Below are 15,380 nucleotides of genomic sequence, written 5' to 3'. Positions count from 1 at the left end.
CCACACACAACATTATGGGTGAAACTTCAGGGGCGCCTGGGTGGCTCAGTTGTTAAGCGTCTGCCTTCGGCTCAGGTCATGATCACAGGGTCCTGGGATCGAGCCCCGCATCGGGCTCCCTGCTCCATGGGAAGCCTGCTTCTCCCTCTCCCACTCCCCCTGCTTATGTTCCCTCTCTCGCTGTCTCTTTCTCTGTCAAATAAATAAATAAAATTAAAAAAAAAAAAACTTCAGTGTCAGAACATTGAATGAATAAAGCCAAAGATTAAAAATAGTATGATATTCTTTAGTCAAAAATGAAAATTTAAGAGAATGATAAACACAAAATTTGGGAGGGAGATTACTGGACACTTAAAGAGAGTCAAGGAGGGTGGGGTGCCTGGTGGCTCAGTTAGTTAAGCATTTGCCTTTGGCTCAGGTTGTGATCTCTGGGTAGTGGGATTGAGCCCCACATCCGGCTTCCCCCCCACCCCCGCTTGTGCTCTCTCTCTCTCTCAAAAAATAAAGTCTTTAAAAAAAAAAAAAGTCGGGCGCCTGGGTGGCTCAGCCGGTTAAGCGTCTGCCTTCAGCTCAGGTCATGATCCCAGGGTCCTGGGATCAAGCCCCGCATCGGGCTCCCTGCTCCGCAGGAAGCCTGCTTCTCCCTCTCCCACTCCCCCTGCTCATGCTCCCTCTCTTGCTGTGTCTCTCTCTGTCAAATAAATAAATAAAATCTTTAAAAAAAAAATTAAAATTAAAAAAAAAGTCAAGGGAATTGGATATGAAAGGAGCGCATATGTAGATGTATTATTGGTGTATGGTTCTTCGGTAGGAAAATTAATGCATGTGTATTTGTCACAAAATTTAAGAATAAATCAATTTAACAAGAAAGCCATATCAGGGACTAATTGAGTGTCATGAACAAAAGATTATAATTAATCTGCATCCAAGGTTCAAGATAAATAACTTATTTATGCAAATGAACACATTTGTACATATTGTATGAGGATACAAATCAAGGTGATGAGGGGTGATCTGGGAATCTTGTATTTCATATGGTGACTGACATGAACAGGGATTCATCCAAATTTTCCCAAAGTAGATTGTTATGGTAACATGGTGTAGAGATCTGGCCAGGAACATTTGGAGTTCCCACATTCATGCACCAGTGAACATGTGAAGAGCTTTGCCCCTGGTTGTCATGCTCTTAGCCAGAGGAAGAGTGTGGTGCCTAAAACATGGAGAGTTGGAACTTTGTGAACCACTTTGTTTTCCCCTTTTTTGGAGGGAAGAGTATAGTGAAGTAACATCGTAGGGATAACATTAGGAACATCAGAGAAAGATTTGAAAAGGAGAAAAAGAAAATCAGGACTTCTTAGATAATAGCTTTGGTACATGGGCTTTGGATGAGTTTCTGAGCTATCATTGGAAACACCTTATTTTAACATCTAATTAATTATTTTGTCCATACTCTTCCTGTAAATAGTCTTCCTGAAACAAGTCTCTCCCATCCCACACCAGACTGAATCCTTTTAATCTGGTTATTGATTATTGTGAAAATTCCAAAATGTAAGTTATTTTTATACATAGTATAAGAGAGAGGCACAAGCAGGGGGCAGGGGCTGAGGGAGAGGGAGAAGCAGACTCCCCACCGAGCTGGGAGCCCGGCGCAGGGCTCGATTCCAGGACCCTGAGATCATGACCTGAGCCAAAGGCAAACGCTTAACCAACTGAGCCACCCAGGTGCCCCTTTTTATACATATTAGACCATGTAGTTCTTTACTACAGTTTTGTGTTTCAGATGTGGTAAAATCAGTTGTGTTTCTCCTGATATTGTACCAAAGTTTTTGAAGGATTAAGAAAAAAAGAACAGGTTTATTGTTACCCCTGCTATGTCACATCACTGTATTTTCCATATCCAAATACTCTGTTAGGTGGGAGAGAAAGGGATAGTTGGACTTACAGGTAGCAGCAGAGATTTGTACCTGATCTTGAAAATGCTATTAATGCTATGTTGAAGCTGTGCCAAGCAAAAGATTATGCAACTGCTGTTTTAGACCGTGGACTACCTAAAATATTAAAACAAAAGACTCCTTAAAATCTTTTGTTTTAAAGAGGGAGGAATGCTGATCAGACATCTTCCTGATAAAGATTATCTGAAAATAATCTGCATCTTGGAGCCCATGAAAAAATAAATTCCAACATGAATCCCAGTTGTACTCCTTGTAATACTATATATAAAGAGTAGTGGATTTGGCATCAGAATATTCCTTATCTCCAGAACCAAACTGAGACACTGAAAAACAGGGACCTGTGCCTTTGTGGGTGGATGACTGAGAGAGTATTAGTATGTTCTGCTTCTTGCTAATCCTGTGATCAACTTTGAATCTCTGTCTCCTCATCTCTAAATTAATCTTCAGATTTTCTGTTAACCTCATAGAATTAGATGAGCATTTTATAGGTGGGTGTATTTTGTGTGCTAAAAAAATAACATTTTATGACAAAGTGAAGTTTGTTACATCATAATGAAATAGTAACTATATGTTTAAAGAAAAAAATACATTTTTCCAGAGTCTTTGAAATACTTAAAAACGTATTTTCTGAATTTTTAATTAATATTTTTTAAATATCCTTTTTAATTCAAGTATAATTAACATACAGTGTTATATTAGTTTCAGATGTACAATATAGTAATTCAACAATTCTTTACATTTCTCAGTGCTCATCAAGATAAGTGTTCTCTTAATTCCCTCTGTTTCATCCATTCCCCCCCCCCCCCCCCCAGCAACCACCAGTTTGTTCTCTATATTTAAGAGTCTGGTTTTGTTTTTTTAGGGTTTTTGTTTGTTTGTTTTGGTCTCTTTTTTTCTTTGTTCATTTGTTTCTTAAATTCCACACATGAGTGAAATCGTATGATACTTGTCTTTCTTTTATTTGACTTATTTCACTTAGCATTATATGCTCTAGGTCCATCCATGCTATTGCAGATGTCAAGATCTCATTCTTTTTTATGACTGAGGAATATGCCATTGTATATCTATATATTCCACATCTTCTTTACCCATTCCTCTGTCAAGGAACACTTGGGTTGCTTCCATACTCAGCTACTGTAAATAATGCTGCAATAAACATGTTTAAGGAGTGCATATATCTTTTCAAATTCGTTGGTTAAATGCCCAGTAGTGGAATTACTGGATCATATAGTAATTCGATTTTTAATTTTTTGAGGAACTTTCATACCATGTCACAGTAGCTGCACCAATTTCCATTCCCACCAACAGTGCATGAGGACTCCTCCTTCTCCACATCCTTGCCAACACAAAATACCAATAGCATTTTTACCAGAACTAGAACAAATAATCCTAAAATTTGTATGGAACCGTAAAAGACCCCAAATAGTCAAAGCATTCTTGAAAAAAGAACAACAGAGCTGGAGGCATCACAATCCCAGATTTCAAGATACACTACAAAGCTGTAGTAATCAAAACATATGTTACTGGCACAAAAATAGGCACATAGATCAATGGAGCAGAATAAGGTCCAGAAATAAACCTATGCTTGTATAGCCAGTTAATCTAAGACAGAGGAGGCAAGAATATCCAGTGGGAAAAAGACAGTCTCTTCAACAAATGGTGTTGGGAAAACCGGACAGCTGCATGTGAAAGAATGAAATTGTACCGCTTCCTTATACCATACACAAAAATAAACTCAAAATGGATTAAATGTGAGACTTGAAACCATAAAATTCCTGGAAGAAAATATAGGCAGTAATGTCTTTTGCATCAGCTGTAGGAACATTTTTCTAGATAAGTCTCCTTGGCAAAGGAAACAAACACAAAATTAAGCTTTTTGGACTATACCAAAATAAAAGGTTTCTGTACAGCAAAGGAAACCATCAACAAAATAAAAAGCCTATTGAATGGAAGAATATATTTATAAATGATAGATCTGAGAAGGGATTAATATCCAAAATATATAAAGAACTTATACAACTCAACAGCAAAAAAATCCAATTTAAAAATGGGCAGAGGACCTGAATAGACCTTTTTCCAAAGAAGACGTGCAGACAGCCAACATGAAAAGTTGCTCAACATCACTGATCACTGGGGAAATGCACATCAAAACCACAATGAGGTATCACACCTGTCAGAATGGCTGAAATCAATAATGCAAGAAACAACATGTAGTTAATACTATTTTGGGTAATTGACCTTACTTTTCTTTTATTCCCCTTGATTGTCTTCATTTTCCTCAAAGGACACTCACTGCAAATCTACCCCTTAAGCTTCCTAAAACAATTTCTGTTGATTGTTCAACTGTATGTGATATAGCACTGATGAACAGGATCAAAGAAAAAGTGTCTTGTTAAAAATCCAAAAATGTGAATCACAGTTTTATGGTTATTGTTAGGACTAGCCAAGAAAAATTGTTACTGAAACCACAAAATTCAGTATTTATCTCTTAATGATTATGTAAGAATGATCTTTATCTCTGAGGAGGCAGGGGACAGTGTATTAAAATATTTGGACATTTGAGCTGGATATGAATATGTGATTATTTTAAGTTAGGAAAATGATCAACAAAAATTGTTCAACCATTTAAAATAGTGAAGATGAGGGACGCCTGGGTGGCTCAGGTGGTTAAGCGTCTGCCTTCGGCTCAGGTCATGATCCTAGGGTGCTGGGATCAAGTCCCACATTGGGCTCCTTGCTCAGCAGGGAGCCTGCTTCTCCCTCTTTCTACTGCTCCCCCTGCTTGTGCTCTCTCTTTCTCTCTCTGACAAATTAATAAATCTTTTAAAAAATTTAAAAATAAAATAGTGAAGATGAGAAATAATGTATTATTATTTACTCCTTAGTTAATGATTTTATGTACAACAAAGGATATTATATTTTATAAAATGTGGATTTATTTATTTTTAGAGACAGCACGAGTGGGAGGGGCAGAGGGATAGAAAGAGAAAATCTCAAGCAGACTCTGTGCTGAGCACAGAGCCCGATGCAGGGCTCGATCATGGTGCTGAGATCATGACCTAAGCTAAAACCAAGAGTTGGTCGCTTAACTGTGCCACCCAGCCACCCCTGGGGTTATTATTTTAATAGACATGTCTGATTTTGTTTCATTTATACACAAGTGAAGTATAATCGAAGAAGGTATAACTTTGAAATTTAAATTTGTAGTAAATATAGCTTCAAGTCTTTGCTGTAATAAAATGGAATTTTGGAATAACTTAGACTTTTCTGTTTGTTTTTTAGTTACTAAGTCGAAAAGACAAAACTACCTTTGAAAAATTAGAATATGTAATGAGTAAAGAAGATAATTACAAAAGACTAAGAGACTATATAAGTAGCTTAAAGATGACGCCTTGCATTCCCTATTTAGGTGAGTAATGTCACTGTGTGTTCATTATGCCCAGTTGTTCTGTCTTGATTAATCAGTAATTTATATGAAATCCAAGATATTTTAGAAGTGTGTATATCCTTTAACGAAATTACTGCAAGACTGTTAAGTTTAAAAAATTGAGTAAAGAAATATGTTACCTTGTTACCTGGAATGTATTTTCATATTAAATTAGCCTTTTGCCCTTAAGGTTGTTCATAGACTATCATTTTTTCTTAAAGATGGACAGTGGAAAAATAATACATTTTAGCTCTTTTCGTAATGCTTTTAAAGAGTGAAATAGTGTGCAATGAAGTTTAATGCTGCAAAAACATTTAACATTAACTAAAGAAATTGATCAAAAGATTTACTGAATTTATTTTCAATATCATGAGTTCCTATTATCTTATATAGTTGGCAGATCTCTTAGGGTGAGTTATGAAAAGTAGTCTCAATGAATGTTGGTATTGTTTTCCTGGATGGTGTAAGTTATTTAGCTGTGGAAATTTAGCTAAGTGCTGAGACAACCAAATGTGTACTTTATATATCATTTCACTAAGACTTTATCTCCTTATTATATATTTTACAGTGCTTATAAATTCCAAGAAGTGTTTAACCAAATACATATAAGTTTATTTTCAACAAAAAAGGAATAATGCTTTGTTAGGTGTTTGAATGAAGTCTCATACCGCCCATTTTAAAATGTGCGTGTAAGTTTAAATACAGAAAGTACTCTATATGATATATGCCTAGCATGTATTAAGATAAATTGGTTTGATCCTGTGCAGAGAGTAATCAAATGATAGAGTTGTTTCTAATAACCCTTTTTGTCCTCTATCTCCATGGTCTTCATGTAATTACTCACACTGGATTTCACAGTAACTATTTTTGTATGTAATTGAGAAATCTGTTATTTGTTTAAATGTCTCAGTGTTGTCTTTGAGGTCTTTATGATACCAGTGACTAGAAGACAAAGAGGCAATTGAGAATACTTTCATTCAGCTGCATTAGAGCATCAGCCTTAGTTTTTCAGAGAAGAACTCACGAGAAGTAGAACATCATAGGATTCCAGTGAAAATAGGGAATGTTGTGCATTCTGGTTGAAGGCAGAATATCCCAAGCACAGCATGGATAATGGCCACTACAAAGCAGAATACTGTGTCGTTTCTTTGATAAAAAAAGTATAGGGCCATAGTACACATGACTCCATCAGAGAGGCCGTAAGCTAGATGTTAGGAGAAACTTTCTGCATGTGCTCAACTTTTCACCATGGCCTTGGCTGTGCCCATTCTTGAAAATGTCATTGGGGGTGAGGAAGAATAGGGGATTTTTTAAAAATCATCAATATCTTCATACTCTGTAAGAACATAAACTTTTTATAACTTAAAGAACATTAGACTGAGAATCAGCAACCCTCAATTCCAGAATGGCTCTTCTGTATTAACTTTTCAAGTCCTTGAATTGTCTTCTTTGAGCCTTGGTTCTCCTTACTTGGAAATAGCACACAAAGGACCAGAATCATGTTCTTCTTTAGGCTGGATGGAACCATGGTGATTTCTTCTATTCACTTATTTTATAATTTAGAAAATTAAGGTCCAGAAGGTGGAAGGCTTGACTTAATAGTCCTAAGACCAAGTTACGGACCGATCTGCATTCTGAAGTCTTTCCAGTTGTCTCTGTTAAATTCTCTTTCCAAAATTGACTGATTCTATGATTGTATTTGTTTCTCACGGAAATGTTTTTCTCAAATTCCACAATTATGTATCTTTTAGAAAAGGAAATAAAGGTTCTTTTTTGTTGAAAATGAGCAAATGAATATAAATCTTGGTGCCATGATGTCTAGTTCAGGAGTCTGCTTTACATTTTTCCACAGCAGAGACTTCAGTACAGGATTTGAAGTTGTCTGTGCGTGTGCATACATATTTGCCCTGTCATGTATGTAGAGAAGAAACAGAGAGAAGGGGAGGAAACCACCAGCATGATTGGAGTTTAGTGGAATCTGGAAAGGTTGTTGTCTGTTAGAGAGTATACCTTTTTCTCCCAGCCTTGGTACCTGAAACAAACACAGTGATATTCCTGTTAGTTAAAGCAAATGAGGCGAATATTGAGGTGCAGAAGTTGATTTGAAGAAAATATTAGAACCATTATCTTTCCTGTATCTTCAGTTTGGTCTCCAGTGGTTGACTACTTCTCTCTTCAGTTCATTTTCATTTTATATGTTCTCATGCCCCAGACTCTTCCTTCTCACTATTTACCTAAGCTAATAAAGTACCCTATTCCTTTCTCCTTTTCTTGCTGTTTTCTTTTGCTCAGCATGCGGTTGTCTCCCTCTTCAGTCATAGAAATGTTCCCAATAAGGTCACCATTGATGTCCTAGTTGAAATGTTTGATAGGGGGGTGCCTGGGTGGCTCAGTCGTTAAGAGTCTGCCTTCGGCTCAGGTCATGATCCCAGGGTCCTGGGATTGAGCCCCACGTCGGGCTCCCTGTTCAGCGGGAAGCCTGCTTCTCCCTCTCCCACTCCCTCTCTTGTGTTCCCTCTCTCGCTGTGTCTCTCTCTGTCAAATAAAGAAAGAAAATCTTAAAAAAAAAAAAAAAGTCTGGTAGGTATTTCTCAAGCCTCATATTAATTTTGTGAGGTTTATGGTAGCTACTTGTTTCTTGAAATTTTCCAGGAGTAGCACCATTCTCTTGGTTTACCTTTACTTTCTGGCTTTTGTTTTATTGAGTCCTGTTTTTCTGCATTTTTTTTTTACATCTGTTCTTCTGAAAGTCTCAGTGCACTGCTTTTACTTATGCTGTACTCTCTGGAGTGGTCTCATTCAGACTTCTTCCATAATTCACCCAGTTCAATCCCAGATCTAGCCTACCAGTTCCGGTACATCCAGCTGTCTAGCAATTCCCAGTGCCTAGTAACATTTTAGATATCAAATACCAATTGGATGAGATGTCTGTAGGTAACTCTAATTCAGCGTGTTTAGAAGTAACTTCGTCATCCTTCCTCCTTCCTCTAAACCTATCTTAATCTCCTCAGTCTTCCAGTGAGCATGGTGTAGCATTATCTATGCCACTCCACCACACTGAAAACCTAGGTTTTTTACTGGAATTATCCTCTAATTTTCATGTTGCCTAATGAAATGAGATTCGTGTTTCTGAGAGTTATCCAAGAATTAGAAACCGAAAGGGGAAAAAATGGCAAAGAACTGAAGTTAAAATACACCATACTTTTTAGCATCTACATAATTTTATATGTTGGTAGTCTTCATGTAATAGTTCATCCCGGTGCTAGTTTGTAAATAAGCATCTGAGATTGTGAGATAATTGTGGAACATTTGGCAATATACACTTTTGGTAGACTGGAGAAAGGAAAACTTAACGTTTGTTAGATAAGTTATTATGACTCAGTTTGTTTCCATCATGAAAATAATCCTTTTAATGTAGTGACAGTTTTGTTGTACAGCAAACCTTGAGATTAAATGCATTCCATCTTCCAAAACATACATGCTTTTTCTAAGAAAATGTGAAGCATATTCAATTTATACAACTTTTTGACTGCTTGATTTAATATCTTACGCAGCTGGTTTGTTTTTTCATTCCTGATCTTTAATACTGAAGTGTTTTAAAGAATGAAGACTAAACAACAGTTTATGTCCTGTTAATATTTGCTTTTTTCATATTTTATTCTAACTTAAAATTGATGAGGACTGTGGTTTTTATATTTAAGTTGTCTTGTTTTTGGAATCCTTTCCCACTCTTAGGAAACTAGTGCAGTTGCCCCAAATGTCAACATTGACAAGATGCTGTTGGATAGGACAGAACTTGCCCTGAAGATGTCGGAAAGATGGTACTCGTTATGCATACTGGTAGCTTCTATTTAACTATCTCTCCTCAGTATACAGAATTTGCATAATGCCACCTTTTATCCCTTATGGTGCAAAGGTTCTTACGGAAAGAGTGTATCAACAGAAAGAATCTATAGTGCACAGAGAAAAGGTGAGGGCAAATCATCTGTTTGTTAACATGAGAGATGGAATCCAAACTTAGGGTGTTTTTGCTTCTAAGCATTATGACCAAAACCAGCCATTCTTAGAGAAGCTTTAAAAAGGAGGTGGCAGTTTATATGCTGACAAAACTCTTAGTTTGATACTGCCAAATTTATCTACAATTCAATGTGGATTAAATTATAAGAAGTAAAAATGTTTTCTTGGCTTTCAACTCATCGTCCCTTGAAAAATTGTCTCTTCTGTTGGTTTGCATTCAAGGTAAAAATTAGTCAGCCTGGACAATATAGTGAAAAATTCTTAGAATAAGGATGCAGTATTTCTGGAGAGGAATAGTTTGGCAAATCTCAAGGAAAAAATTGTTTTATATGAGAATTGTTGCTTTAAATCTGAAAATTATTAACAGCACTCATTTGTTCTTGTCATTGGAGAAAAATCTTAAGGGGCTTATTGAAGAATTTGGTGTGGGAAGTTTTGCTTTGCTGGAGAGAGAAAAATAAAATGTTGTGCAAAAATAAAAATTTAGTTGTATGAAACGTAAATATTCTTTTGTGTGCGTATCCTAGTCTCATGTCTACTTTATTCATGTAGTTTGGGGAAAAAGCAGTAGCTTAACAAGCTTAGGATCTTTTCTGGGAAAGAAAGCATATTTTAAAAAAACAGAAATAAATAATTGTTGTAGTTCTTTTTATTGCTTTTGATCAAGTAGAAGCAAAGAAGTTTCTGTAAAAATCTCCTGCCTTTCTGTAGTACATGCGTACATTGTTTTGATGTGTCTAGGTGTGACTCCTCTCACTCTTGTAAGAGACTCCCTCCCCCCCCACACACACACTTTAATTTTTGATTTGTTAGATATTCATAATTGGCCTTTTTTTTTTTTTTTTGAGAAAAGAAAAGCTGTCCTTATAATCTTCTGTAATATCGTGTCCCCTCCATTCTTGATTCTGAAAAGCACCGTTTTATTTTCACTATGATGTTTCATTCATCTTTCTCTCCCTTGGCAGAGTATAAGCTCTTATCTCTTGGTTCAAGGCTTTATCCTTAGCATCTAGAACAAAAGTAGGCACTTACTATTTATTGGTTGAATTAATTAATGATCCCTTTCTGGCTCTTCTCATTGCTCCAGTAACTTTATTGTTTTAAATACAATAGATTTATTAATGAGACAGTTTAGTATACATCAGCTTCCTACCCACCCCAGTTTTCTTTTGGTATATGAGATGGCCAACAAGTATCTGGTCAGCAGTATGGGTGGTGCCACAAAACGGACTTTGTCCCTGCCCTTATGGGAGTTAACATCTCTTTAATACCAGAGGCTCAGATTGACATCATTACCTTGTGAATAATCTCTTCTCTCTCCTGTGTCGTGGAAGTAGTACATTTCATTGCCAGGCCTTGTTAGTGGTGTCCTCATCACACCTAATGAAATGTTTAAAGAAAGCATGCCTAAACTAACAATGATCTTCTGATTTCATCTGATCCTCTCTTATTTTTCAGTAGTTTTAACCTATCTTGATCTCTTAATAGGATACAGTTCTCTATTTTACTTTATTTTTTTATTTTCTAAAGATTTTATTTATTTATTTATTTATTTATTTGACAGAGAGAAAGAGAGAAAGCACACGTGTGCACAAGCAGGGGGAGCACCAGAGGGAGAGGGAGAAGCAGGCTCCCCACTGAGCAGGGAGCCCGATGCGGGACTCAATCCCAGGACCCTGGAATCATGACCTGAGCCGAAGGCAGACACTTAACCGACTGAGCCATCCAGGCGTCCCTATTTTACTTTAGTTTTAGAAATTTCTACTAACCTGTGTACAAATATTTTTCAAAAATATTAGGTTTTTATCCACATTTTTATTCAGGTAATTTTGACAAAATCCAAAGCTGTTTGCAGCTCTGTGGAAATTAATGAGTTTTCCTCTTCTCCTTTGGTAGGGTTTTACTTGCTTAAACATATAAAAGGTTCCGACACTGGGTCTCAAAAATGTCTAATGGTCCAAAAATATCACTGGCTTTTGATATTTCAAGACTTTTATTCCCTTTTCCTTTCTTTGGTTTGATTTGTAGATAATATACACCATGGAGTACTTTACCTTCTTCTTCTCACTAGATTATATATTGTATTCTAAAACAGCAATAAAGCATGTTCAGTCACTTTCTTTTGAATCCCGAGAATGAGCTCTGACCAAATGGCAGCTAGCCCTAGCTTTTTCTTTAGCCAAAATTACATCTGCATTTTCCATTACCTCACTTATATCCTTTTTGCCCTCATTCTTTTTTATATATCTAAAATTCCTCGAACATTCTTTAATGGTAATTTCATGGTTTACTGTAGATCACTTGAGGACTTGTGATATAAAAAGGCTGGGGCTAGGGTTGCATTAATTTCTTTACCCTGTTCATAGTCTTTATTTAAGAGCTTTTACCTTAAAAATAATGTGTAGCAGCTAGACAGATCTGCATTTTAATCATAAACAGAGCCGGACTCCCCCCACCCCCACCCCGTTCCAGCAGCTTTGCCAGTGGCATTTCTACTTGCTGATGTTTCAGTAAAAACATTTTGTAATTTTTTGAGCAAACCTTAACAGGAAAAGAATAATAAAAATCTTAGTAACTGACATTTATTCAGCACTTAATCCTGTATGCCCAACTCTGTTTTACATAAATTATCTAATTCTTAACAATTTTATAAGGTAAGTGATACTATTATTATTCATATTTTAATAGTGAAGAAACAGAGACAAGGGAGGTTAAGTTGACTTGCTATAAAGATATGCATTATAACTATTTCATTTAGAGTTCAAAGAAAGCATTAGGGAATAATATTAATATTTTGGGTATCTGTATTGAAATTAAAATTTTGAGTTCATTTGTCAAGTCTTTCCTGTAATTATCTATAGAATTACAACTTAATAACTATTACTCCCACTGATAAAATTATTTTTTTTTATATTTTTTAAAGATTTTATTTATTCATTTGAAAGAGAGAATGAGATAGAGAGAGCATGAGAGGAAGGAGGGTCAGAGGGAGAAGCAGACCCCCTGTCGAGCAGGGAGCCCAGTGCGGGACTCGATCCCCCTGGGAGTCCAAGATCATGACCTGAGCCGAAGGCAGTCGCCCAACCAACTGAGCCACCCAGGCGCCCTCCCACTGATAAAATTAAAAAGTGAACTTGTTTTTAGATGGCTTTAGGGAAGGAGGGGGAGGGGACTTGGGCATCGTAAGTGGAATCATTCTTTTCTAACTTGGTTATCTTTCATAGACACTAAAAAGACTATAATTTTGTTAGGGTATAATCTTTAACTTACTATTAAGTATATAAAAATCATATTAGTACAGGTTTATAAGTAATTTTGAACATTTTCATAATTTCAGAAGTTTTTATACACTTATTATATTATTACCAGTAGGAGTCCTAAGAAATACAACACTAGAAGAATTAGCATTCTCATATCATGACTCATAGAGTCAAGTGAGCACTAGACTGAAAATTTGCTTGTTATACTCTACCAGGCTTGGAGCCTGAGGATAAGTTTATTTGTAGATCCTACTGAATTTCAGGCATTGTCTAATACTGGCATTATTCAAAATCTTAAGTTTTTAAAGTCTATGTCAGAGATGCCAAGTTGCCTAGACATTGATGGTATCTACCACTGAGTACAGAATAGAGTCTAAATCATTCTTAGGATAAGTTTCATTTCATTTATTAAAAATAACTGAATCCTTTTGTAACCCAGCTCCAAGGTTACAGTTCAGTCTTACTGAAGGTAGGGCAACCATGTCTTTATTCCTAGGTAACCTGTGTCCACAAGTGACCTGTTTAATCTCTCAGAAGATCCTCATTTGGCTGAAATTCCTACCATGAATATCCTCACCTTAATTTTTCTTTATTTTGTCTTATGATCTGGTTTCTTAGGGCTGTTGGGTTTGCAAATGAAGATCATAGATCAAAGTAATTTTATGTCTGAAAACTTGGGTAGTATTTCTTTTTAACACATTTGTTGATCACCTACTCTATGCAAGGCACCACGGCAAGTGTGGCAGAAAGTACATAGATGAATAGTAATAATCTGATAGCCGAAGTCTGCAGAGTCCTTACTTACATCAAGGATTTTTATTCTAAATGTTCTACCACATGTATTTATTTACATAAATTTTCATTTGATTTTCATAGTAACCACATGAGCTAGGTACTGTTTCTGTCCTCATTTTATAGGTAAGAAAACAGAGTATAAAGACCACCCCAGGTAACACAGCTAGTAAATTGGTAGAGTTAGGCCACAGACCCAAGCAGTACTGACTTTAGAACTTACCCTTAGCCGTCATAGAATTCTGCTGCTTATTCCCTGCTCTCTAGGAACTCCAGAACAGAGCTATATCGTGTCTGTAAAGGAGAACAGAGTGGGCCCAGTGGCCAGGACAGTTTAGCATTCAGCCCAGTTTTCTAGTTTGTATGTGGACTTTCACATCATTCTAGTTTTACTAATATAATATTCCTTTTCTGTGAAAATTCTGTAAGACTTGCCTTTGTTAGGGTTTTGGATGTTTAAGTGAAATGCTGTAGTTCTGTCAATAAATGGAATGCCCTAGGAAAATTTTATTCCGGTAAGATTTGATATAACAACTAGATGCCTAATTTGTCCCAGAAATCTTTTTTTTTTAATAAGATTTTTAAGATTTGTTTATTTGAGAGAGGGGGAGAGCATGAGCAGAGGAGAGGGGCAGAGAGAGAGAGAGAGGGAGAAGCAGGCTCCGGGCTGAGCAGGGCGCCCAATGGGGGACTCAATGCCAGGACCCTGGGATCATGATTTGAGCCAAAGGCAGATGCTTAACCAACTGACTCACCTGGGCACCCCATCCCAGAAATCTTACACCAGATTTTTTGTTGTTGTTGTTCTGGGGATTAGGTAGGAGGGACTTCAAAACCATTTGAAGATGACCATGAGTAAAAAAAAGAATAATAATACTATAAGGTTTTGACGTTCTCTTTACTTCTTTCACCAGAATTTTAATTTTAACACGTGACAGGAAAAACATTGGTTATGTTGGTAGGCATGAGTTGTTCAAATGGTCATCTTCAGTTCTGATTGGGTTTTTCTTTTTGCTTGAAGCAAAAGTCGTGAGATCTCTAAAATTTTAGTTCGCGAATGAAGGGAAGGCCATCTGTAACCAATGAACATGTTTCTGGAAGGAAATTATTGCAGAAGGTTGGTAATAAAGTTGTTAGATCCAAAGGTGAGTAAATGACACACACACCATAAGATGGAATAAGCAAATTGGACCAGCCAAGCCCCTGTGGATTCTGCTCTGAAGCTATTGAATCTCAGTTCCTCGAAATTGTATTAGTCCCAACCGTCAGTATGTGGTAATGCTTGTAAAGCTCTCCAAGCTTTCAGACTTTTGAATAGCATATTTGGGGTTAGGGTGAGCAGAGAATTGATAAATAAACTTAGTTATAATTCAGATCTGAAAATCTTTGGCTTACTAAATTTTTGTAGTAACAGTATTTTGCTGATACAACTAAACATGCATTTCAGGAAATTTTGATGTTCAGCAAATCATATGAAGATGATATTGAAAAAATCATTTGTATATTTCTATTTTTGTAAATTGACTATTTAAATATTGCATACATTATTTTTGTTTTAAAAATACGTATTTTAATACCGTGGGTCCCGTGGGTCACTTAATTCTTTTGGGAAATTGGCATAAAATATGTTGTCAAGAATTCAGATCTAATCATTTCATGTGAAAGGCACAAATTCAATTTGAAATAACTTTTATTCAATGCAAAATATATTTTCTGTTGGCAAAACTAGAGTTTTCTCTAATTTCCTGTCTATATTTTTATAAATAAAATGTGTTACTTGGCTTGAAATCTTAAAATTATTTTTCTGTTGGAAGTTAGAGCAATCTCAAAGTTTTTAAATAAGTTGTTCTTGAACATGTATTCAGTTTTGATTTAAAATAAAGCTAAGATTTGTTATACATTGTGGCAAATATTTACATTTTATAAAACAAA

At 36.1% G+C, this 15,380-nt stretch overlaps 1 protein-coding gene across 5 annotated transcripts in view; it reads left to right on the top strand.

Annotated features, from left to right (window-relative positions):
- RALGPS2 (Ral GEF with PH domain and SH3 binding motif 2) overlaps nucleotides 1-15,380 on the top strand; it is a 151,952-nt gene that overhangs the window by 78,010 nt on the left and 58,562 nt on the right. For all 5 annotated transcript variants that reach the window (XM_021682807.1, XM_021682806.1, XM_021682804.1 and 2 more), the window contains exon 8: nucleotides 5,235-5,361. In XM_021682807.1, the coding sequence (XP_021538482.1) occupies nucleotides 5,235-5,361 (127 nt within the window). The remainder of the gene's footprint in view (nucleotides 1-5,234; nucleotides 5,362-15,380) is intronic.

This window comes from Neomonachus schauinslandi, chromosome 6 (genome assembly GCF_002201575.2).
Source record: "Neomonachus schauinslandi chromosome 6, ASM220157v2, whole genome shotgun sequence".
Classification (NCBI taxonomy): domain Eukaryota; kingdom Metazoa; phylum Chordata; class Mammalia; order Carnivora; family Phocidae; genus Neomonachus; species Neomonachus schauinslandi.
The sequence above is the reverse complement of the archived record's forward strand: the minus strand, read 5'-3'. Positions and strand labels throughout refer to the sequence as shown.